General features: G+C 39.7%; 1 protein-coding gene across 1 annotated transcript; it reads left to right on the forward strand.

Moving 5' to 3' along the window:
• Positions 1–245: 245 nt before the first annotated feature.
• cyp1b1.L (cytochrome P450 family 1 subfamily B member 1 L homeolog) lies at positions 246–20,049 on the forward strand. Its single transcript, XM_018262944.2, has 3 exons — positions 246–867; positions 3,304–4,391; positions 16,982–20,049. The coding sequence occupies exons 2-3, from the start codon at positions 3,313–3,315 to the stop codon at positions 17,559–17,561; spliced, it is 1,659 nt and encodes a 552-aa protein (XP_018118433.1). The 5' UTR covers positions 246–867; positions 3,304–3,312; the 3' UTR covers positions 17,562–20,049.
• The last annotated feature ends 7,108 nt before the right edge of the window (positions 20,050–27,157 follow it).

The raw sequence follows: 27,157 nt of genomic DNA on the forward strand, positions 1-27,157 counted from the left end.
CCATGTCCATGTCCTGCCCCGACCCCCCCCAGCAAGATCCATTAACCCCTTGCGCACAAGCTGCGACTCACTCCCGGCCAGGCAGAGCTACCTGTCCAAAGGCAATAGAGACAATAGAACAGAGAGCAGATTTGCAGCTCGTGTCACTTACAAGTTGCTGCGGAAAGAGAAGAGCGGAGCGAGCGCAGAGCAGAGCAGGAGCAGCGAGTGATGTGACACTGAGTGTGTCCCAGAGAGGCCACGGGCCAATAGGGAAGAAGGGGGCGGTGACGAGTGAGTGCAGGGGAGGGACTGCTGTTACCAAGTGGGAGCTCATATAAAGCACAATTCCCACTACTCAACTCATATTCCAAGTGTCTCTGAGCAGGGAATGTGCAGTGCTAAGTTGAGACACAGTAGATAGAAGCCATCCTAACACTGAAGGCTGGAGTAGGAGCACTCATCCAACATCAGTCATCCCAGCAGCCCTCTCATCTGAGCTAACAAGCCCAGTGGCACCCCCACCTCCAGTAAATATTCTGCCCACTGAGAGTACAAGTCCCTGTGAGCTGAAAGTAGCCTGGCTTCATCTGAGGGATCAGCTCATTGGAAGCATCACCTGAACCTTGAGAGGGACATATTCACCTGTTCTACAGATATCCCAGTCCCTCATGTGGTTCTTCTGTGCCTCAGCGTGACTGAAAGGATTCTAGTGCCCACAGCAGCCCATCATCACCTCATCAGCACCTCATCAGCACCCCATCAGCACCTCATCAGCACCCCATCAGCACCCCATCAGCACCCCATCAGCACATCATCAGCACCCAATCAGCACCTGCTGCACTGTCTGAAACCCTCACATCTAAGGGCATCTAAGCCCAGCAGCAGGTTAGTGACAGCCTATAATATGTCCATCGTGGGCATCCCCAGAAAATTAGAATACAGTAGGACACCCATTTTACGTTTTTCACGGGACCAGAAAAAAAATGGTGTAAAATCCAGGAAAATGTTAAATCAGGGAAAAGTATTATGCATAATGTATAGGTGGGACCACAAAACAACAATGTAAAATGAGGGAAAACTTAAAATCAGGGGATGTGAATTTGAGGTTCCACTGTATAATGCATTGCTAAACTGCTGGCTATGCATAGGCTAACTTAAAAACGAATACAGTAGAACTCCATTTTTAAATTTTTCAGGGGACCAGAAAACAATTGTGTAAAATATGGAAAATGGAAAATCAGGGAAATCGATGTAAAATGCAGTAAAATGTAATATCCGGGGATGTAAAATTGAGGCTTTACTGTATCAGACATAGCGGATTTGCAACAGGGGCTGTAGTTCTAACTGACTCAGTGTCGGACTGGGCCGGCGGGAAACCGGGAAAAAACCCGGTGGGCCCCGGCCCACTTGGGCCCCCGCCGGCCCAGTCCCGGTCCTAGATTGGCCCCCGAACGGCAGTAAAAGTTTTTCGGCGCTGTTGCGCATGCACGCGTTGGGGCTGACGTTCGCGCATGCGCATTGGGGCTGACGTTCGCGCATGCGCACTAGTTTTTGCGCATGCGCACGGGGCCCCCGAGGTTCACAACCCGGTGGGCCCCGACTGCGCCAGTCCGACCCTGAACTGACTTAAATGGAAGCTGTGCAGAAGTGCAGATTGAAGTGCATTTTCCAAACATACTGTACCTTTCGATTTCCCAGCCCTGGAATCATTGTGTCCCTGCTAGTGTTCTTGCTTAGTTCAGCCATTCAGCCATAAGCAGTTTTAAAGGGGTGGGTCACTTTAAGTTAACTTTTTGTATGTATAGAATGGCTAATTCTAATCAACTTTTCAATTGGCCATCATTTTTTTTTTTTATAGTTTTTGAATTATTTGCCCTCTACTTGTGACTAGCTTTCAACTGCGGGTCACTGCCCCCATCTAAAAAACAAATGCTCCATAAGGCTACAAATGTATTGTTATTGGTGCTTTTTATTACAAATCTTTCTATTCAAGTCTCTCCTATTCATATTCCAGTGTCTTATTCAAATCAGTACATAGTTGCTAGGGTAATTTGGACCCTAGCAATCAGATTGCTGAAATTGAAAACTGGAGAGTTGCTGAACAAAAAGCGAAATAACTCGAAAACCAATTGCAAATTGTCTCAGAATATTACTCTCTACAATAAATCATACTCAAAGTTTAAAGGTGAACAGCCCATTTAATGGCCACTCTAAGGATTTTTTTTTTATCATACTCCGAATATCAGAAATTCTAACAATTCGTAGTTTTCGAACTAGAACAAAAAAACAAAATTTTTTTTGGAATTTATGAAAGCCTGATGGTCTTAAAAGTCAGACTCTGAAAATCCAGCATCTCAAAGCTCTCGAGGTCCTGTATAAGTCAATGGGGAAGGTCCCAGTGTCTGCTTTTCTGTCGGTACTGATATCCAATAATTTTGGGGATTTTCGACCGAAAAGTTCGAAAACTCTGAAAAATTCATAGTATTTGCGGAAAATTCTTACATTTACAAATTGGATTTTTGCCCGACACAATTTTTTTGGACATTTTTAATGATAAATAAGGTCCATTCGGGCAATCGGAGTTGATCGGATTTTTATGTTAGAAATACTTGACCTTGATAAATAATCCCCTTAGTGTATGGAGGCATTGCAGTTGGTATGTGTGCGGCAACCTTATATCATAATACACACTTTAATAAATATTAGCACTTTTGGAATTGGCTTTTATTATGGTGCAAATAATTTAGTGTTTATAAAACACTAAATGACAAATTGTCTCAGAATAAACAATTTGTCTCAGTTAATTTAAAGGTGAACGAAAACTGAGTGTACTGGCAGAATACAATGTTTCAAAAGCTGAGCAATAATATTTTCAGAGAAAACAAGAGGAAACAAGGGACATTTTGTTGCCTGCTTTAACCCAGATTGATCATGGGCGACAAAACATCCCATGGGTCCTTACTAGTAGGAATTGCCCGAATCCTGCTGAAAAAGGCTGAATCCTGTCCGAATCCTGAACCGAATCCAGGATTAGGATTTGTGGATGCCCATGATGCCCATACCACATTATGTGCTAGGAGCAAGTGCAGTCTGGGAGTTATTTCATTCTTTTTACCTTTATGGCAGCACTGCATTGGCCTTAAAGGGTGTGTCTGTAGCAGAGCTTACTGCTCTAACCATGCAACTAGAGCCGGTATAGTCTATATCTCAAGACGCTGGTGAGATATGATGTGATGGGCAACGGGTTACATTGGTTTGGCTAATGCAATTTGTAAAACATTAATTGATTTGAGCTATTAACACTTTTCTTTTTGACTTTAGAAGCTCATCATGCTTTTGAAGATATATGAAGACCTTGGCCAGTCCTCTCTACTCAAGTTTCTGCTCTCGTTCCTCTTTGCCTTGACTGCTGTTCACATCTTGAAGTGGATCCATGAATGGGTAATTCCAAGATGGAGTGGATCCTCTCAGCCCCCTGGTCCCTTTCCTTGGCCACTAATTGGCAATGCCTTGCAGATAGGCAACCACCCTCACCTTGCCTTCATAGATTTAGCCAAGTGCTTTGGCAATGTGTTTCAGATTAAGCTGGGAAGCCAGAAGGTGGTGGTGCTGAATGGAGACTTGGTCATCCGCCATGCCTTGCTGCACAAGGGAGCAGATTTTGCTGGGCGCCCAAACTTTACCTCCTACAAATTCGTGTCAGGGGGACGCAGTCTAGCTTTCGGGCACTATAATGATAGATGGAAAGCTCACCGCAAATTGGCACAATCTACAGTGCGAGCTTTCTCCACTGGGAACCCTCAGACCAAGCGCTGTTTGGCAGAGAATGTGCTGAACGAAGCACGGGATCTCATTGCTCTCTTCAGTGAGTTGGGGAAAGGGGGCAAGTACTTTTACCCCCACAGACACACTGTGGTGGCTGTGGCCAATGTGATGAGTGCAGTGTGTTTTGGAAAGCGTTACCAACATGGTGACCTTGAGTTCCAGTCTCTACTGAGCAGGAATGACATGTTCTCAAGGAGTGTGGGGGCTGGCAGCCTGGTGGATGTGATGCCCTGGCTCCAGTGCTTCCCCAACCCGGTCAGAAGTGTCTTTAAGAGTTTCAAGCAGGTCAACTATGAGTTCTACGACTTTGTCTATACTAAGTTTTTGTTGCATAGAAGCACAGTGACTAAGACAGTCACTAGGGACATGATGGACGCATTCATCCACATCCTTATTGCCAAGGACCAAGAGGGTAAGTCCAAGGCAGATGATGCTGATAGAGGAGAAGACAAAGGAAAAAATGGGCAACACCCCTTTCACTTGCTGAAGGCTGAGCATGTACCATCCACAGTCACTGATATATTTGGTGCCAGTCAGGACACTCTATCCACAGCTCTTCAATGGGTCATATTCTACCTGATCAGGTAAGGAATCATAATTATGGCAAATTATCCCAGACCAGTAGTTATTATAATAAGTGCAGCAGCACAGCATTGTTGTAATGATAGCTCCTAATAACACCTTTGAGTTTAGCCCTTGTTGCTCAAAACAATGCCAAGTAGTGGCATTAGTTAAAGTGGAGCACTTGGAGGTCCAAGCTCAGGGTTGTAGAAGAAAAAAAGGGAGCCCACTTACGACTGTTGCAGTGAAACCACAGTACCCACAAGTGTTTTTTTGTGGAGAGTGACCAAATGTTTCTTTTTGTCAGTGGTATAGTTTTGGTCAAAGCACCAACTTTGCTAGTAACAAACTTATAGATATAGGAAACAAACTTTGTGCACAGGTAATTGATCCCCCAGTTCCAAGAATATTCAGGGCAGCAAAAAAACGTTCTCCCCAAAGCTCACGTTCACACGAAATTAGTTGGTTTAAGTGTTTGGGTTGAACAACATTGAATTTGGAGTTTTTATTCTTTGATTCATCAGCTTGCATACAAGCCCTACCAGCCAATCCAAATCCTGAACAAAAGACGAGTCTAAAGGTAAAAGCTAAAAGTATCTTCATTTATTGCACACCTTAAGTGGCTATTATAGGGGTTATTAAAAGGGAAAGTATGACATCTTCTCCTGCTTGAAAACAAGAGCAACATGGGGCAAATTCATAAAAGGGAGAATATAGAACTCAACATAGTTGGCCAGAAAGGCACCCTAGATTTCTTGGTTAACTCAAATAAAATATTTTAGGTCCCTATGTATCAGTGGGAATAGAAACATGATCCTGCAAATCCTATAACCATGAAAAGAGAGCCATGTCTCCTTTTAATGTTATGTTTCAGGTAACCAATAACTTTAGCCACCCTCAGAAATTAGGGGTCCTCTTACAACAAAATCGTTGGGGTCCCCCATGGCTAGTGCAGTTGGCCCTTTCAGAGCCCCACCAGGACCAGGTTATTGCCTTGCCTGATGGGGAGCAGAAGGACCCAGATATTGCTTCATAAAAAACAAAAGCAAAAGTGCTGCTAAATTACTGCCTGAATTTAGGACTCTTTGTGCAGATGAAAGCAGTGCCAATTGAGTCAGGGAGGCAGAATACTGATGGTAACTTGAGGAACTAAAATTCTTGATGATGCAGGAAGCCTTGGAAAAAATAGCTGGCAATTAGCATTGTATTTTAACAATCGACACCGGCTGCAGCAGAACTTCTGAACCGCAAGTTAATGGGCAGCAAAGTTTTCCAAGAACAACAGCTGTTAACATTGTTCCAGAGCAAAGAGTATAAATATCATTTGATATGCATAGCATTAAAATGCCATTGTGAGAAGGACCATTGTAGAGGTTGCATTAGACCTTGTTTATCATGACATGGGCAGTGTCTGCTCCCGAGTATTTCTCTTTACCCACACAACCTTCCCATACTATCCTCACTGGAGCCACAACCTGCATGAGATCATTAAAGAACATTTGTGTAAATATAGGAACTGCTGACATTACAACTGTCCCTGTCTACCAATATTGTAAATATTGACAAATAAATACACGTATGGGGTCCAGTAAGATCCAAGATTGTTCAAATTGATTTTACTTTTTCCTCTTTTATACTAAAACGATACCTCTTACTTGATCCAAACGAAGATGGAATTCATCCTGATTGGAGGCAAAACAATCATATTGGGTTTATTTAATGTCCAAATGATTTTCTTAGACTTAAGGTATGGAGATACAAATAATGGAAATATCCCTTACCTGGAAAACTCCTGGTCCTGAGCATTCTGGATAACAGGTTTAATACCTGTTTATAAAATGTATACATGTAGTGTCTGCATAAAACGTGGACTGTTTCTTACGCTAAAACCAAATAATGAGAACTCAAACACAGAAATGAGTCAAAAACTGTAGACTTGTTCATTTGAGAAAAATGATCCAAAGTTTCATATTCGTTTGTGGCTAAAGTATTCAAACCTCTAGCATAATCAGTTTATTTTAATTGTAAATTTGAGTCAGGTATTTCTATCATTGTGATGATAATCAGGTATGAATGTGCGGTGGGGTGGAGGCTGCCTTATTTAACAAAAATCTGGGTTTCCACTATCCAAGTCCGATCCTAGCAACATAGGTTTTTTAAAAAATGTGTCATAGCTTGAGCAAAGGAGATTTCTGAGGATCTCTGGAGATGGTTAAAAGGGATTTCTAAAGAGTTTGGACTCCACCAGTCCACTGTCAGGCAAAACATTTACAAAATGAGGCTTCAGAAATATGGTATGGCCATCTCCAGTAGACTCCATTTTATCCAAATAATCCAAATTTTTACAAATAACCTAGCAACCAGTGACCATTTTAGCAGCAACAGATACAGGTATGGGATTTGTTATCCGGAAACCCGCTATCCCCAAAGCTCTGAATTAAGGAAAAGCCATCTCCCATAGACTTCATGTTATCCAAATAATCCAAATTTTTCAAAATGTTTTACTTTCTTTCTGTAATAATAAAACAGTACCTTGTACTTAATCCAAACTAATATATATTTAATCCTTATTGGAGGCCAAACCAGCCTATTGGGTTTATTTAATGTTTACATTGTTTTCTAGTAGACCTAAGGTATGAAGATCCAAATTACAGAAAGATCTATTATCCAGAAAACCCCAGGTCTACAGCATTCTAGATAACACCTGTAGCTGCTAGTGGCACAACATAGGTGGGAAACTTCTTGAAAAATGGCAAAGAAATAATACTTATTATTGCTCAGAGACAGAGACATAGGCAGGCTGTGGGTAGACAGAGGCCATGCATGGAAACATACAGTATAGTTTAGCTGTGGGTGAAAGCAACAAAGATGTATGTCATTTTTGTTTGTTATACAATATACATGAAATAATGTAAAGAGACTTTATAGACTCGGGATGTTTGGTTTGGAATACTGTGATGCCAGCGAGTAATGAGTTGGAAACATTACAGCTATTAGACTTGTAGCAACCTGTTTCCTTTGAGATATGATAAGGTTCCTTTACATGCTTTATAACAGGGTTAGCCTGTATTAACCTATCGCATAATGCCTTGCCTCTGGTATCAACAGCTCACAGTTTATTTTAGTGTACTGTCAGATGGATGAAGTTGCAGGTTTTAGCCAGGAGATCACCTTCAGGTGTTATACCTCTAGGAAAAAGGCATCACAGAATCAGTTGTTCCTTCTTGCAGTTCTATAAGTTATTTCCAGCTGTGTAAAAGTATTGAATCCGACAAACAAACTGCTATTGAACATCTAATCCATTCATAAAATCAGTCAGTATCGCTGACAACCACCAACCAGCAGCATTACTTCTGGAAAAGCACATCAGTCAGAAATATACATTCCTTTACTTGTTCAAACATTTCCTTTTTCTAAGAAAAGTAAAGGCATATTGCTTGGGAAACATTTGTTAAAATTTTTAATTTTTGAGTTTCTGCAATTCGGGAAAATTCATTTATTAATATTGAAATTTTCGAGTTTCTGCAATTTGGGAAAATTGCACCAAAAAATGTGTGAATTTCCAGATTCCAGTTTTTCCATTTCAAGTTTTCAAACGTCATCGATCAAAAAGATCTTGAAAAACATTTGGAAAATAAATACTACAAACATTCCAGCTATTTTTTTCCAAGCTTTTTTTACAGGTTCTGAAAATGCCTTTCCATTGTGATCTTTTCCAGGGGCGATCCTGGCCCCTCCGCGGCCTGAGGCAGCAGTAGGTGCCAGAAACGTAACTAGAGGGGGGACGGGCCCTGGCGCAGGACACGCAGCCGGGCCCCCCCGCCCCCCTCCGTACACCCGGAACTGGCCGGGAATATGCGCTGCAAAGCGGCGCACGGACTGCCGGGGGGCCCTGAGGGGGTGCGGGCCTTGGCTCGCTCGCACCCCCTGCTCCCCCGGTAGTTCCGCCACTGGCAGGTGCTGCTGCCCCCCCCCTCCCCCAGAAATTCGCTCTTAAAGTACCAGGAGCAGCATTTTTGCTACCCCTGGTACCTAGTGGGGAGCTGCCGCCTGAGGCGACAGCCTGAACTTGCCTCATTGGCGAAGCACCCCTGATCTTTTCTTTCCTTGCAACTTACTGCCATTAAGTGTTTCCGATTTTCGATTTTTGGAAATATGTTAGCGATTGAGAGAAAAAATTGTTATTGCAAAAAAATGTCATCCAGTTAAATCGCAAAAAAAAAAAAAAACGAGTTTGAACATGAATGAATTGGCTAGAGGCCATGGTTATAAATGCCCAGATGGCTAACAGTTTGCTCTTTGTGAGGCCATCCTGACTATCAAGATGTAATGAATTCAGTTTATGACCCAAATATAAAAATTATGGTTTTGGTGTATTCACCGTTATAAATAGGAAAATGCCAGATCAGAATTTTATCCCATTTATTATATGATTAGACACTTTACTATACTATACACAGTATATGTGAATTGTACCTGTGAGACTACAATTTTATTCTAGCTTTGTGGTAAGATTTTTTATAAAATTAAAAATGTATTTTGATTTTTGTAGCTGAAATTCTCTCCATATATTACTCAGTTCTCAGATTTGTTGGTCTGATTTATCATTGCTGTTTCAGTTTTCTCAATCATGAGAGCATTGCTAGGATTAGGGTTTGGGTTTGACTTCATTGGTAACTCAACTCAAGAATTCTTGAAAAATCTTGAGTCAGTAGAGTGAGATAAAGCTTTCTATTCAAAGTAATAATAATGTTCCCGTTGGTTTGTATGGATTTAGAAGGTATGAGCTGCCAAAAAAAAAAATGTAGAGCAGAAAAATGGAATGAACCAAGTTTTGACCTTTGATCCTCCCTTTATCCCTATAAAAAGCAGTTTTAGAAATATGTCATACTTTCAGCCAGTCTATGAGAAGCAAAATTGGGGGCGATGCAGATCTTTAGGGGCCACTTTATTAAAATAATACTTAATTAAAAACCAACCTCATTAAAAATGAACAAAAACGTAATTTGGAAGCAACTTTTTTCTAAATAACAAAATGGAACTGTGACCATTTGCGACTTGATGTGATTATGGAAGTCACAAGTTTTGTTGCATCCCCCCCTGAAAATTGTATAACTCTGTGTTTTGGGTGTTTTAAGTTAATACTCTGTTGACAGATAGAGATGGCATCAATACATAGCCAATATTTGCAAAATATTGAGGTACTGTATATGGTACAAAGGACTTTACAGTGAAATGTGAAGCACAAAATTGAATTCAGCTCAAAGTATGAAAACAGACTCTTTTATATGATTGCCCAATTGTTTTCCTCTACACTTGTGATTGTGCATAGGCACATGGGAGTTATTGGTGTTTGGAATCCACGTACTGTATATCCTAAAAAGAAATAGGGATTGGACTGCCGAGTATGATAACTAGCATTTATAGCCCTACTGGGAAACACTTGCACTGACTTCTCTCACAAGGGTGTAGATTTGTCTAGAGCAGGGGTCCCCAACCTTTTTTTACCCATGAGCCACAAATGTAAAAAGAGTTGGGGAGCAACACAAGCATTAAAAAAGTATGAAAAGTTCCAGGGGGTGCCAAATAAGGGCTGTGATTGGCTATCTGGTAGCCCCTGTGTGGACTGGAAAAATTTAGGAGGCTCTGTTTGGCTGTACACCTGTTTGTTATGTAACTAAAACTTGCCCCAAGCCAGAAATTGAAAAATAAGCACCTGTTTAGAGGCCACTGAGAGCAACAGCGAAGGGGTTGGTGAGCAACATGTTGCTTGTCAGCCGCTGGTTGGTGATCACTGGCCTAGAGCATGAAACACTTGGTTGTCAGTTGAAGGAATATTAACAACTATCAGCAGTTCTATCCCTGCCCTGGGGGGAAAGTGTTTCCAGTAGGACAGTAGTCTGACCTTCCAGCCCTGACTCACTTCAGAATGGTTGGCACTGGGCTACTGGCCATGCAGCTTTACCACCCAATAAATGTTTTTTTAGAAGACAAAAGGTACCATGCTAAAGGCAAAGTGCATGTTCTTGTCATGTTCATTATGCATTTATGATGAGCATGGAAAATGTGCAAACCTACCCCCATGCCCACTCTATAAGAAGCCCCTTCTTTGTGGTTTCTAATTTCCTTAGGAAAAATAGTACAACACTTAAGACCGATGGATTATACAGAGAGGAACCCCTATGAAATGACAAAGAACGATCACATGAAAAAAATAGTATTTGGTTGTTGCAAGTAGTCGTGTAGGGGGCAGCACTAGCAGCTCCTCCTTGTCTCAATGTAGCACAGAACATACTGCTCCGGATCTGCACGTGTAGCATGCTGACAGAACGCTGTTGCTTTAGAATAGTTTAATGTTAATTCTGGGATAGAAGCCAAGGGCTGGATCTTATAATGCAAAGCTCACCACAAATTGGCTTTCATTCATAATAATGCTGCCTTGGGAAGAAGACAGTAAATTATCTAAGCATCAATTTACCAATTTACAAATGAATTCTCACCCTCTGAACCAAATGTGCACTGATATTTTCACTTACAAAACAGCAAAACATGTAAATTCCATTTTTTTTCTAGCTCCAGTATAACTTGTAAACACATTTATGAATTCCTAGGGGAATTATAACAGCATTTGTCTGTTATAATTCTGATCCAAGGAAATCAATATCATGTGTGCAAACACAGCAGCAACACAGTTGTAGCGCTCGCAAAAATTGCACATGATGTTTATTCTCATATTTTCTCATATAGCAGCATCTTCCCCCAGAATTCCAGGGGAATGGCAGACACACCTGCAAGTGATGCTGTGCCTTCCCCAGCTGCTAATATTCTCTAATAACATATAGAGAGGTGACAGGTGGATCTCTCTGGTTTGAGCTTTTATTCACTTATTTTACATATCGTTATTTCTATATACAGTAGCTGTCTATACGGGTATGGGACCTGTTATCCAGAATGCTCTATACCTGGGGTTTTCCAGATAATTTCTGTAATTTTGTTCTTCATACCTTAAGTCTACTAGAAAATCATGGAAATATTAAATAAAGCCAATAGGCAAGTTTTGCTTCCTATAAGGATTAATTATATCTTAGTTTGGATCAAGTACAAGGTACTGTTTTATTATTATCGAGCAAAAAATTAATAATTTTTAAAAATTTGGATTATTTGGATAAAGTGGAGTCTATCTAATTTGGAGCTTTGGGTATAGAGGGTTTCCGGATAACGAATCCCATTCCTGTATCTGCTGCCACTTAAATGGTCACTCATTGCTTAGGTTATTTGCTCCAGTGGCAAATGCCAATCAGCTGTATTTTAGTGTATATTTTGCATCTTTTCAACCATATATGTGCAACAAATAGGCACAAAAGCACTCATATTTGGTTAATTTCTGTTTGAATTCTACCCCTTTTCCTTTAACAAACTATTTACAACATTATTCCCAAGCAAACTTTTTTTAAAGGGGACTTGTCACCCAGACATAAACATCTGTACAATAAAAATCTGTTTAAAATTAAACAAGTAAACCAAATTCTTTTTGTTATTCAAACATCCATACCTGTTATAAATTAATTTAAAACACTCAGCTGTCAGTCTTATATTGCCTGTCCCTCCTCTATGCTTTAGGCATAAAGCATATCCACATGGAGTTTTCCGGATAATGGATCTTTCTGTAATTTGGATCTTCATACTTTTAGGGGCAGATTTATCAAAGGTCGAGGTGAATTTTCGAATTGAAAAGATTAGAATTTTGAGCTATTTTTTGTGTACTTCGACTAGGGAATAGTCCAAATTCGATTTGAATTTGAAAAAAATGTGAAAATTTGAATATCGAAATTTATCATGTACTGTCCCTGTAAAAATTCGACTTTGACCATTCACCATTGAAAACCTGCTGAATTGCTGTTTTAGCCTATGGGGGACCTCCTAGAACCTATTTGGAATCAATTGGTGGACTTTGAGAAATCTAAGTTTTTTTTGGGAAAAACTTTGATTCAAATTCGGTCAAATGCGATATTACTTCGATTCGTACGATTAAACAAATATAGACCTATTTGATAAAATAGGATCTGGAATTGTTTAATAAGGTGACACGCCCCCTTTAAGTGCAGCTTGCATGCAATTTAACATGGGTAGTTGCAGATAAGTGACTGCAGTCGCCAGCCATAACAATGAATATTTAAGGAGAAGGAAAGTCGTTTCACACTTGGGGGTGCCAAATTTTAGGCACCCCCAAGTGAATGTATTTACTTACCAAAAAAAAACTTTGACTTAATTTCGGTCGGTCTTTTTGAATCAGAATTTCGAAGTTTTTCAAATTCGAAATTCAACCCTTGATAAATATTTTTTATCAAATAAAAATTGTGTCTGTGTGTTACCCTCCCATTTAGACTGTAAACCCTATGGGGTAGGATCCTCTAGCCTTTTGTTTCCTTGACACTGAGCACTTCATCTGTATTGTAATTATATTTTATATTTATGTGAATTGTATTTCTAATAATGCACTTATTGTTACTTTTTATTCCAATGACCCCTTGTTTGTTACTACTAATTTATTGTTTTGCTGTACAGTGCTTTGTCCTCGAGGAGCGCTTTAGAAATAAAAATATACATACATACATACAAATATGTCCCGGGCTCTTACTCACTGGCGTTTTGACCTGCGCTCCCCTGCGTTCCGTTTTTTGGCGTTCAGCCGCAGGGGAGCGCAGGAATAGACGCAAGTCATTATTTCAAATGGGGCTGTACTCACTCAGGCGCGTGTAGGCGCCGAACGCAGGTTCAGACGCAACATGCTGCATTTTTCCTGCGTTCGGCGCCTACACGCGCCTGAGTGAGTACAGCCCCATTTGAAATAATGACTTGCGTCTATTCCTGCGCTCCCCTGCGGCTGAACGCCAAAAAACGGAACGCAGGGGAGCGCAGGTCAGAACGCCAGTGAGTAAGAGCCCTAAGTCTACTAGAAAACCATTTAAACATTTTAAAAAAACCCAATAGGCTGGTTTTGTTTCCGATGAGGAATAATTACATCTTAGCTTGGATCAAGTACAAAGTACTATGTTATTATTACAGAGAAAAAGGAAATACTTTTTAGAAGCGTAATTTGGAGCTTTCTTGATAACTTGTTTCTGTATAAGAGATTCTATACCTGTTCTTTTTTGTGAGGGTAAAAAAAAGCTTTATGCTCCAGGGAAAAAAACCCCAGAAAAATAAACATGGAGTAGTTTATGTGAGATTGTTGTTCCTACTGTACCCTAGCTCTGCACCACTAATTGTCTTATACTTATTATTATTATTATTATTATTATTATTATTATTATTGTTATTATAATAACAGCAAACAAATTTATAAGAGAAAATAAAAGTATATTCTGCATAATAATTTTAAGTAAACTAAAATATGTCGATTTATATCATTCTAAAGAATAATAAGCTAAGCAAAACGAAAAACATGTGCCTTGTTATCATGAATATGCTTCCATATCAGAGCCCAACCTTTGTACATGTACGCTGTGACTTATTGTTTCTAAAGAGACCATAATTTAGAGGTGTGGCACAAGGGAGAGATGTCATTGGTTAGGTAGACTAGTAGAGGAAAAGGCTGTAACATATCAGTTTCCAATAAACTGCAGTGGGGAGAATTGTCTAAACCTGCAACTGTCAGCACAATGCCAGTTTGGGTCTGAGGGTATTCGTGCATCACTTTTTATTGCAAAATGATTCACTGCAATTTTGATTACTGCTGCCCGTTTCAGTCATTAAAAGAATAGAAGCCACTGAAAGCATGGAAAGATAATAGGCAACATAGTTTAGGTTTTATGAGTTAAAAGTGAGTTATGAAAGTACAGTGTTGGGCTGCAGTCCCACATACTGCAGAAAACATAAATCACAGAGAGTATTTTTTAGTGCATTTAGGGGGGGCAACCAAACAGATTCCATTGGTGCTTCTGGTGGCATGATGCCAGTATAGTGAAATGGTACACTACACAGGAGTCAAGTTTAGCATGCAATTCATAAAAAAATTCTGCACAAGCTGCAGAATGCGATGCTTCTAATGCTACTACTAGCACCAGCTGGTTTTTATCATTTTTATCAGCTGGAAAATGAACATGGTTTGTATAGGTGGCATGCTAGAACAAAGCAGTCTGAGAAGGGAAGTGCAAACAATTACAGATGAAAAATAGTGTGTAGAAAGTCTTGACTAATGGAGGTGAACCCTAAAAACATTTGCAGGAACAGTAACAGTAAAAAAACCACAGAAAGAAGGTGTGCAGAAGGTTCTGCCGGGTTGGCACTGATTTATATGCTGGGAAGAGGAGGAATGGTTCTGCTAGACTGGCACTGACTTTTGTGCTGGAAAGAGGGAGAAAGGCTCTGCTGGATTGGCACTGACTTTTGTGCTGGAAAGAGGGAGAAAGGCTCTGCTGGATTGGCACTGATTTCTCTGCTGAGATTGCGTGACACGCTGAGAAGCTGAGACAGTGGGTGTACCAATCGTGCAGCCTGTTTGTTTCACACCCTCAGAGGAAGTGTGCTTTGACACGAGAACATGTCGATTTCTACATAATGTTGACTTAAGAGTGGAAATGGCATTTGTAGTTCCAGAGGCTGAGCTGCTTTTTTTTTCTCGGCAAGCCTTTATTGACATGATGCCATTCAAAAAGATTCAGACACACACCTTGAGAAACAGATACGTCATCCTTTCTCTCTGTTTCTTTCTTTCAAAGCCGTATACAGTGAACACTTGTGGAACACCTTTCATAGAAAAAGATACCTGAGAGACTGAGATCACAGCAGACCATAACTAGAGTATATGGTTCAGGCCAGGGTCAGGTAAAAAAAGAGCAGGCTCCATACGGCAGACTGAAAGCAGTGTGATGTTAGATGTATTTAAAAAGGTAAAACTTTTCTTGTCAATTTGAGATCTTCCTGTGACTAAAAGTGGCCATACAAAGTAAGAACGGCTCATTTGGCGATGTCGCCAAATGAGCGGATCCCTCCCCAATATGCCCACATTGAGGTGGGCGATATCGGGCTGATCCGATCGTGGGCCCTAGGGCCAATGATTGGATCAGAATGGAGGCTATACGGGCGGTCAGATTGCAGGCTGCATCAATGAACAGATGCGGCTGCAATCTGACGGGATTTTTTACCCTGCCCGATCGACACCTGTCCGAATTTCGGCCAGATATCTATCGGTAAAGCCGTTGGTGGGCCCTACACATGGGACGATAAGCTGCCACCTTGGTCTGTCGGCAGCTTTTATCGGCCTGTGTATGGGGGACTTTAACCGTAAGTGTGCACATTGAAACCAGAGCACAGTGTCATAAAAAGATTGTACTGTATGTACCCTAAATAAGCAGATACCCTCTGTAACTCATTCTCAAAAGTTGTGAATCTGGTGGGCTCCTGCTAAGTTCCTGCTATATGTATGCCTAACCCTGAAGAACAGTAATGTGCTTTTCCTGTTCCTAAACAGTACCTTCTCTGTTTGCTTTTCTTCTTCTTCTTACTATTTTTCTACCACTTTGCTTTTTAGGAGTTACTGCACCTATATCAAACAGTACATAAGCGTAGGCATGCCTGTAATTGTTCTCGTGAGCAGCCAGTTCTGACCTATTTCGTTTCCTGCAGGTTTAGAATATAAATATTAGCAGAACGGCATGAAATGTGTATTAGTACTAAACTCGTTCTACAAGGGAAAACAATTGCAACAGTCATCATACTTATTCCTCCCATTACCCCAAGCTGCATTTCTTAGAAAGGCTGTCTATCAACAAACAGTAAATGCATTGGACCTGTTATCCAGAATGCCTGGAATCTGGGGGTTTCTGGATAATGGATCTTTCCGTAATTTGGATATTCATAACTTAAGTCTACTATAAAATACATTGAAGCATTAATTAAACCCAATGGGCTTGTTTTACCTCCAATAAGGATTCATTGATATATCTTAGTTAGGATCAAGTACAAGGTACTGTTTTATTATTACAGCAAAAAAGGAAATCATTTTAAAACATGAATTATTTAATCAAAATTGAGTCTATGGGAGATTAGCAAATATGTAAAAGATGACATGTTGTGCATGTTTATTTCTTTGCTTTAATTCCCTTTTGCCCCTTTCCCCACAGCCTGGAAACAGTAAAAAAATCGTAGAGCACACATATCAAGTTAGGGGAACGTGAAGTCAGTGCACAAAAATATGGAGGGGGAACCAAAATGCAAGGTTACTAGTAAAAAAATGAAAAGGGACCTGTAAAGAAATAGAAGAGAAAATGAATTGGGTTAAATGAGAAGAAACAAGAGAAAAGGGGTAAAAAATAGAATGTATAGGTGATGGAGGAAAACAGTATAAAAAGAGACAAATTAAAAACGAGCAATACCGTAGTGGCGCCTGCAAATGAGAAACTAGTAAGAGAGCAAAAGGATAAATACGAGGGTACATGAGTCAGCAGAAAAAACACAGTAATTGCGTTTTCTTCAATGACATGCCCTATGATGGACCTTATAGTATTACATTATATGCTAGTCAAAAAGAACATCCTTGGTTTATATTAATGATATGACTGTGCCTTCTGGAGTAATTTCCTAATTAACAATCTCATTTTTCCCTTGCCAGATACCCAGAAATTCAAACTAAGCTGCAAGATGAACTGGACAGGGTTATTGGTAAAGATCGCTTGCCATGTATAGAAGACCAACCAAGCCTACCCTACGTAATGGCATTCCTTTACGAATTAATGCGTTTTAGCAGCTTTGTTCCCATCACCATTCCCCATGCCACCACAAAGAATACCAATATCATGGGTTACCAGATTCCAAAAGACACTGTGGTATTTGTCAATCAGTGGTCCGTCAATCACGACCCACAGAAATGGTCCAAACCAGGAGAATTTAACCCTTCACGGTTCCTAGATGACAATGGAGTCCTTAATAAAGACCTGGTAAGCAACATCATGATCTTCTCAATTGGCAAACGGAGATGCATTGGCGAGGAGCTGTCAAAGATACAGTTATTTATGTTCACCTCAATCTTGTTGCATCAGTGTATATTCACAGCCAACCCTGCGGATGATCTGAATCAGAAGGGTGACTATGGACTGAGTATTAAGCCCAAACCTTTCAGAATCAATATGACCCTGCGGAACTGCAGCATGGACTTGCTGAATAACAGTGTGCGACGTGGGACAGCCGACTGACGAAATGAACTGGCATTGAGACTGAATTATAATTCCCATTTCTTGCCATTTTTTTTTTACTTCAAGTTATTTATTTGTTTCGAAAACTTTAAAAGAAAACGTTATGAACTTGTTTTCATTGACTACTGATAGCTTGGTTGCTAGTTCAATATAAAACATAATTATAAAAGTATGGCATTTGCTTCATCAGTTTGGGCAGCTCTAATTTTGAATCATGAAGATCTTTTTTAATCGCAAACTGAACTGGCTTAAAATTAAATGCTAAAAAGATCCCCAGAAGCAGTATCAGAGGAGTTCAACTGCCTCCAGCCCCTAGAATTCTAGAAGGGAAAACCCTGTAGATGTCTTCGTAGAAGTACCATTCATATAGATACAGGAGAGCTATATGCAGTTGGGTCTAACCAGAAGGTCCAGAAACCCACACTCCAACAGAGGAGCAAAGTGTGTGTGAAAGTTCATTAGGGCACAACATATTAGTCTCTTAACTGCAGGACTGCTTTTAGTTGTACTAGAGATAACACCCCTGGAAGGGACTGTGTGTATGGAATAGCAGAAATAGTAGGGAGAGATGGTGCCTGCTGCAAAAGTGGAGATAATAACCCCAGATGGGACCATGGTAATGGCATAGCATATAGAGGGAGTTGGTAATAGCAACAATTTTTGTGATTTCCAAAAGGCTGGTTACCAAAAGTTCATGGGAGCTTGGGTTTCTAGGAGTTCAAAAATAGCCGGAGGGCCATAGGTTAGACCAGGGTTCTCCAACCTATTTTCGCCCGTGAGACACATTTAAATGTAAAAAGAGTCGGAAAGCAACACAAGCATGAAAAAGCTATACCAAATACGGGCTGTGATTGGCTATTTGACAGCCCCTATGTAGACTGGCAGCCTACAGGAGGCTCTGTTTGGCAGAACATCTGGTTTTCATGGAAGAAAATCTTTCCCCCAGGCCAGGAATTCATCAATAAGCCCCTGCTTTGAGGCCACTTGGAGCAACATCCAAGGAGTTGGTAAATGACATGTTGCTCATGAGCCACTGGTTTGGGATCACTGGGTTAGACAGTTCCACTTTTTATTTATAATATGGTGCAACGCAGTCTAGTAAATGACACCCTCTGAGCTAGCCATTGGTCTCTATCACTTGTATGGAGTATGTGATGGTGTGTGTGCACTAATTGCGTCCTTTATAGTGTGTTGTACTTGCAGTCTGCTACTACAGGCCATCATAAGAAAGCTATAGTAATGTAATATAGCTCAGCAGGCAGGCTGTATTATTTGTTAGCTAAACATAAGCCTGATAAACAAGATTTGTAATGAAACTGCGGCCTGCCTTCTCCTTTAAATCACAAAAACGTTATCTCCTTGTTATTTGTTTTAAAAAATTAGTAAGTTATTCTTTCACAAGAGTCACAAGCTTTTCGATAAGGATGAGTTCACCATACGAGTGCTTAACAGAGCGAAAGAATCTGACAAACCATCTTCTGAAGAATAGGGAATGCACTGTATAGTACAGCAAATAAACTATTGATTTTACTTTAGTAAAGCTAAAGACAAGAAGTTGCAATGAAATGGGGCTCACACTGAACACAGAGGTAAACTCGCTTTCAACTTTGTATCATAGAACAGCAGCACACAAACATTATCTATGGGAACAGAAAAAATATGTGGGAATAGGAAAACATAAAATGCTTCTGCTGTATGAAATAATGTATAGGGTCATAAGAATACATTTTATTAATGAATATACAGTAGTTATTCTACCTTTCCATCATTGTTATAGTCTGTGTGACCTCCAAAACCAGCCAATCACAACAAGTATTTGTGACACTTCCTAATGGTTGTTCATGATGTAAGTTAAAAATAGCTTAATATACCCGCTGTTCTGTGTATGGATACGGTGGAAACCTAACAATAAACGTTAGGGGTACTGGAGTATATAGAGCACAGTCGTTAGTAGCAATTGCTGTGGACTGAGAACTAAAGATATGTAGGGGGTATAACTGAAAGCATGTACATTGTGAACACATCAGTAGAAAAAAGGGATGCACCAAATCCAGGGTTCGGGATTCGGCCAGGATTTTTCAGCAGGATTCGGTCGAATCCTTCTGCCCGGCTGAACTGAATCCACATCCTAATTTGCATAAGCAAATTAGGGGGGGAGGGAAATCATGAATTTTTTTCAAAATGTTTTTCCCTTCCCACCCCTAATTTGCATATGCAAATTAGGATTCAGATTCGGTTCGGTATTCGCCCAAAATCTGTCGTGAACGATTCAGGGGTTTGGTTGAATCCAAAATAGTGCATTCGGTGCATCTATTGTACTAATCTTAAATGAAGATATATTCTTTGTGTTATTCATGTTATTATACACATGCATTGCATACAAATATGGATATGATTTGAGCTGTTGATATATGATTTGAAGCATGCTACATTTATGTCTTTTGTTATAAGTGTAAAGAGTCTGTATACAATTATACTGTAGCCACTACTCCTCTGAGGAACAGCTGGTTATTACCATTTTATTGTATAGTGTAGGTTAGAGAATTGTTTAAAATAACTCATAAAGCTGCGGGGGAGGGGGTGTAAGTGATATTATGTCATTGATAGCAACATGTCAGTATCACTTTACTGTGTAAATCAAATGGAACAGTTTTATACAGGTATGGGGCCTGTCATCCAGAATGCTTGAGGCCTTGGGATTTCCGGATAATGGATCTTCATACCTTAAAGGAGAAGGAAAGTCTTCTTGCACTTGGGGGGTGCCAAATGTTAGGCACCCCCAAGTGATTGTATTGACTAACCTGAAACCCCAGGCCGGTGCTCCTATCAGCAGAAAACTGCACCGGCCCAGGGTTCTTCCAGTGAGCACCGCGTAGCTTCTTCTTTCTTCGTGCGGTTGCACATGCGCAGTAGAGCGAAAGGCTGAACTTTAACTAAAAAGTTGGCTATTTCGTTCTACTGTGCATGTGTCTGCCCCGGGAAATTTGAAGAAAGAGCAACAAATGCTCTGTAAGGCTACAAATATATTGTTATTGCTACTTTTTATTACTCATATTTCTATTCAGAACCTCTCCTAGTCATATTCCAGTATCTTATTTAAAGGAGAAGGAAAGATACTGAGGCATTTTATTGCCAATAGATTAGCTGCAATAGTGCAAGCTAGAATGCTATATTTATTCTGTAGAATGTTTTACCATACCTGAGGAAAAAGCTCTAGAAACTCTCTGTTTGTTTAGGATAGCAGCTGCAGTATTAACATGGTGTGACATCACTTCCTGCCTGAGTCTCTCCCTGCTCTGGGCTCAGATTACAGCAGAGAAGGGAGGGGGGAAGAGGAGCAAACTGAGCATGCTCTTGCCCAGGGCAATGAGGTTTAAGCTGAAGGCAGGAAGTCTGATACAGAAGCCCATGTGTACACAATAGAAGGAAAGAAATGCAGTGTTTCTTTTGACAGGGGACTCGGAGCAGCACTACTTTGGGGGTTTACTGTTTTATTTAGAAGGACCTTTCTGATAAGGCTTACTTAGTTTTAACCTTTCCTTCTCCTTTAAATCCGTGCATGGTTGCTAGGGCAAACCAGATTGATGAAATTGCAAACAGAAGAGCTGCTGAATAAAAAGCTAAATAACTCAAAAACCACAAATAATACTCATACCTTAGAAATGAATGGTCACAAAGTGGTGAACTATCAAATCTATGCAATATTCAATAGTGGCTTTTATTTTGCAGAGCTGTGTACTTTTGCTTCTACATTTGCTGTATGCTGCCAGATGGGCACTGCCATAGTAGTAAATGCACTACAAAAAGTGTACCATAATTGAATATAATAGATTGAAATTTTGCCTGTAGCATTATATATTAATGTTTAGATATGGTATAATGCATACTTTCTTTATACATATATGGTAATTAGAGGGCATCAAGGAGTATCAAGTATAAGGAACTAGTGATGGGCGAATTTGGGGTGTTTAGCGAAAAATTCGCTAATTTCCTGTGAAACGGCGGAAAATTCTCAAAACGGCGCCGGCATATTTTCACGGCGGTTTCACTAATTCGTCGGTGGCAAATCGCGGGAATTCGCGCCTGGTGAATAAATTCGCCCATCACTATAAGGAACTTAAAAATTTCTCTTTATGCCTGGGAACTGTATCTGAACGAACCTCCAAGTCAGCAACCAGGAGTACATCAGTTAGATGATCATGGCTTTAAAGAGCACTCACCTTCTGCTTTTCAGTCAGTGTTTTGATTGGCTGGCCTGTCCATAAAAGTGAGTCTAGTTCAGGTGTTTTCAGCATGGATGTATATGTGGAGGAAGACTGAATGAAATACTGTATATTCTTTATTTTATTACATTAAAGAATATAATATATTAAAAAGTATACAATTATATTATATATAAAGCTGAGGCAGCCACCTGTTCTCCGTTTTCCTGTATGTAGAGTATTGTATATAGTGTATTAGGTCTTCCATATGAAATGGAGTATCCATTTCCATATCCAAATGGAATATCCCAGTATATTTAAAGTCCTTATACTTTATATTATTAAGGTCTAATCACTTTAAGCCAAATGACTGGCTTTTGTCTGACTGTGGAAAGATGTTGTACTTGTTTATAAACTGCACATGGAGCCCACAGGTTGGACAACTCTGATCTAACTGGATTTATTATATATAATTTGTAATACAGATATGGGACCTGTTATACAGAATGCTTGGGACCTGAGGCTTTCTGGATAACAGATCTTTCCGTAATTTTGATCTTCATGCTTTACGTCTACTATATAATCATGTAAACATTAAATAAACCCAATAGGCTGGTTTCGCTTCCAATAATGATTAATTATATCTCAGTTTGGATCAAGTACAAAGTACTGTTTTATTATTACAGAGAAAAAGGAAATAATGTTGAAAAATTTGGATTATTTGGATGAAATGGAGTCTACGGACTTCAGAGCTTTCTGGAAAATGGGTTTCCGGATAACGGATCCCATACCTGTACTGTATACAAATAAACCTCAGGTTGAATAGAAAAATAACCCTAGGCTTCCTCTCTCTGAACTTAGCTAATGTCTGTGAAATTGGTTTCTTAATATATAGATATGCACATGGCTTTATATGATATTTGAGTATATGTATTTTATATTTTGTGTTAGAATAATCCTATATAAACAATTTTTTGTGTTCTCATGTACTCATGAAAGATGTACCTTGGAAAAGCTTTTGTTTTCAGCAACCCTTTGTAAAATGCCAAATATGTAAGACTAGTATTCTACAATAAAGTCATTATAGTGTTTATAGTTTTTACCATAGATGCCTGTTTATTTTCATTTATGATATGGATGTAAGCACGTACTGAAGCAATAAAATGTCTCTACTACTGCGATATGATTTCCACTGCGCTGAATTTTTTCTAAAACACAATTCTGCAGTACCCTTACTGCAGTCTGGTATGTGTTTGTGTGTAAAATCACAGTCCTAGGCACAATTACAAGATGCATTATAGAAAAGTGCAAAGTTCATCAAACATATCTGAAAGGATCGCAAGAACAAATACTACAGCAAGGTACATGCCCCGAAGAAGGTAATTTCTGTATTGCAAGGAACGTTGAAATACCCCCAGAGTAAACCTTTAACCAACTGATAGTTAATATCATTTTAAGTGGCCTATTAAAGAATCTTAAAAAACTGGAATACATATATCAGTATATAATATTGCTCTTTTACATCTCTTACCTTGAGCCACCTCAGAGATCATCTGACCAGCTCTAACTGTAACAAAAAGAAGTTTAGGAGTAAAACACAGAACTTTGTCCATTAATTGGCTGATGTGACCTAACACGTTTGTGTGCACTGTGGGGCAAATTCACTAAGCGCCGAAGTGCCGATCGCTAGCGTTACTTCGCTAGCGTTTGGCATTTTCGTTACTGCGCAAATTCACTAACGAACGCTGGCGTAGATTCGCTAGTGTAACTTCGCACCCTTACGCCTGGCGAAGTTTCGCTATGGACGTAAATACACAAATTCACTAACGCGCGCAGTGTACTGAACGCTACCTTTTACGCTAGACTTCCTTCGCCACCTCAGACCAGGCGAAGCGCAATAGAGTAGATAGGGATTGCTTCAAAAAAAGTCAAAATTTTTTCTAAGTCCCAAAAAACGCTGGCCTGTTTTCTACATTATGGGTGATTGGCTGAAAAAGATCGAAAAATTTTTTGGGGCTCCCCTCCTTCCCCCCTACATTTCCTGACTCATGGCAACTTACCTATACAGTGGGCACATGTGTAGGGCAAAATAAAATTTTAATTTGATGTTTTGAAGGTTTTCTAGGCATTTGTAGTGCTGATACGTATTCCTCCATTGAAATTTGAATTTGGCGCCGTTTGCAAATTAGCCTTCGCTAGCGTAACTTCGCTTCACTTAGCGAATCAACGCTAGCGCAACTTCCCAACCATACGCCACCCCTGAGCGCAACTTCGGATTTTAGTGAATTTGCGAAGCGCTGGCGAAACTACGCCTGGCGAAGTGTGGCGAAGTTACGCCTGGCGCAGCTACGAATCTTAGTGAATTTGCCCCACTGAATCGCATGATCCCAGTGGCGGTCCTTAGTACTTAAAATTGTAATTTTCTATTAAGGATTGGCAATTTAGAATTTTTTTTCTGAAAATGGTTTACATACCAGTTGTTTAATGCAGTATATTTTTTATTGAGACCAACATTGTTCACAGGTATAGATTTTCTGTAAATCCCTCCTGTCTTACACCAGGGTTTCTAAAAAGATACTATTGTTCTAAAAATACACATATTTTCTTTCTGACAATTGTTTGGTTGTGGCTGTGATTTGATCTGTTTGTATGTAGAAGCCCAAATAATGACAGCTAATTAGAGAGGCTTTTACATCTGGAAAAAAAAAATTATTTGAAATTTTTAAAATTGTTTTCTAACAATTAATGCAGGCAACTGGTGCTACAAATACATACTTATAAAGCTTAGGATAGAGAGACCCAGGGGAGGATGGTAATTAAAGGAAGGAGGCTAAAAGAAATAATGGTTATAAAACAGACATTACCAATTAGCACTGTAATAAATACCTGCAAACATGTCCCCTGCTGGCTCCTTGTAAGGGTAGACTGACATTACACAATATTTTTATAAAGAAAATCAGAAATTCACTGGTTATTTGAAGAAACAGTGATCAGAGTGAGCATAGATGCACATAAAACCATTAATTTCATAAGAAAATATTATTATGAAAAATACTTCTAAAGAGGTAAATAGGAAATAGATCACAACATACAACCAGAACTGTAGAAGTAGAACTGTAGAAGAAGCCTGTCAGTGAGCAAAATCATTGAATAGACTCCTCAAGATTACAAACTACCCACATTCATATATTTGTTAATATTACATTAGGTCTATCGACCTTTTTTTTTTAAACCCGTGATGTTACAATCAAAGCAGTGACTGGGGGCCAGTCTGAAGTACATTGGGAGGGAACGTTGCTTGCCTGAAGGTGAGATACGAGGAGAACACTTATTTGCCTTACTACATAATCTTGGAACCATAATAGCTTTAACTTTGTTATGAGCTAAATGGACTTTGACCAAATATAGAACAACAAAAGGAGGGGGGTGATTTGAATTTAAAAAAAAGCAAAAAAACAAAGGGGTACGTTTATTAAATGGTGAAAATTCGCCAGGTGTAAATTCACTAGGACAACGCTAATTTCCTAAAATGCAAAGTTGCGTCCAGGGCGCCGAATGCTGGCGAATTTTTGCTAGCATTACTTCGGCAATCAAAGCATAGATGCGCTATCGTTCAATTCTGAGGTCTTCACTCAGGCTAATTTGCATACAGCGGGAATTTTAAAGAAATGACGTATATGTTGCAGCAAATACATTACATTACACAAGTCTAGGGAACCTTAATAAAGAAAATAGAGTTGTTATAATGCACATGAGCCCACTGTATAGTTTATGTTCCATATGTTAGAAAATGTATGGAAAAAATTTATAAGGACTTTTGCAGTCTATCACTCTTGAAAAAGGAAAGGACGCCAGCGTTTTTTGGGACTTAGCAACTTTTTCCACTAAAAATATGATGTGCGTAACAGAAGATTTAGGAAGATCTATGCACTCCAATGCACTTCGCCTGGTCTGAGCTAGCGAAGGCAAGTCTGGCGAAAGGTAATGTTCAGTAAAATCCCTATCTTAGTGAATTTGCAGAGTAACGTCCATTCGCAAGAGTGAAAATTCGCCTGACGATAGAGAGCGCTTTCACTAGCCAAGGTACGCCTGCGCCCGATAGTAAATCGGCAAAGTGCCTGGAAGCGGTAACGCTGGCGAATCGGCGCCAGCGTTAGTCACTTCGCCCTTTAGTAAATCTGCCCCAAAGTGAGATAGATGGTATTAAGCCTATGGCACATGTAACAAGTTTGAGGTTTTTGCTTGCTGGGTTTTTACTCCAAATGCCCTAAATTTATGCCCTATTAATCGCTCCCCCAAAGGTGTAGGAGAATTTCAAACCGTTGTATCATGCAATTCCCATATATAGTAATGCAAGGGGTAACGGGAGGCAATTTGGGTGCTTGTGTGTTGACAAAAGTGGCACTTGGACTTGGACTTATATCTAATGAACTTGATTGCTTCCATTCTTGGCCTCTGAGCTATTGAATGTCACATTATATGTAGAGTTCATAAAGGGCAGTGCCCAAATATGACTTATTATTATAAGTTTATTAAAGTAGTGTGGCCTACATCACAACCACATAGCTTTTAACAGATGCCATGACTGTGGTCAATTTTTTTGCTCTGCAGACTCAGGGTTTGGTCCATGCAGATCACGGGTGAGGCTAAATGTTTCTTGGTTTTCAAACCGAGAAAGATGGGAAGCATATATTTATGTGTACTTTTGGTAGCTTAATTATGTGTTTAATATAATTTTCCAATTTTTCATAAAGCGTTTACAATTGGGCACACAGGAAATTTCTCTGCTTAAATCTCCTGCATGTAAATTCCCCAAAATAGAAGAGAACACGTGCGCAAACAAGTGGTGGGACAGCAGAATGGAGTGAGCAGGAGTGTTCAGGTGAGTGTGATATTTGGCCTTGGGGTGCCTGCCTGGCAAATCCAGGAATGGTTACTTATAAGCATGTACAGTATCAGTTCTCTTACATTCATTATATAATATGTTGTTATATACAAGCACCCTATTATTGACATATTGGCCTTTTAACACTTGGTACAGTATAAGTTTAACCTATCAGCGCGGTGCCTCCCTTCAAGCAATTCAATGATTACCTTATCAGCAATCAGCTAACTGTATGAGAGTTAGTCACGCACTAGTACAGCAGCGGCTGGCAACAAACCTCCTGCTGATAATTTATACAGGATGTTGTGGGAGAAATTGATAGCCTAGTAAAAACCTTACAGTTTATTGTTTATTTGATCCGTCTTTATTACCCATGGCTATCTTTAAAGGTTACCTACCTAATGGCCAGTTCTTTCATTAATAATTGAGCTGCAGTAAAAGAGAAATAAGGAAGCAGAGGTTCATGCACAGTTACTGAAAATGTGTTGCCAATGTGATACTTATGCTGC

The sequence above is a fragment of the Xenopus laevis genome, chromosome 5L (assembly GCF_017654675.1).
Source record: "Xenopus laevis strain J_2021 chromosome 5L, Xenopus_laevis_v10.1, whole genome shotgun sequence".
Classification (NCBI taxonomy): Eukaryota; Metazoa; Chordata; class Amphibia; order Anura; family Pipidae; genus Xenopus; species Xenopus laevis.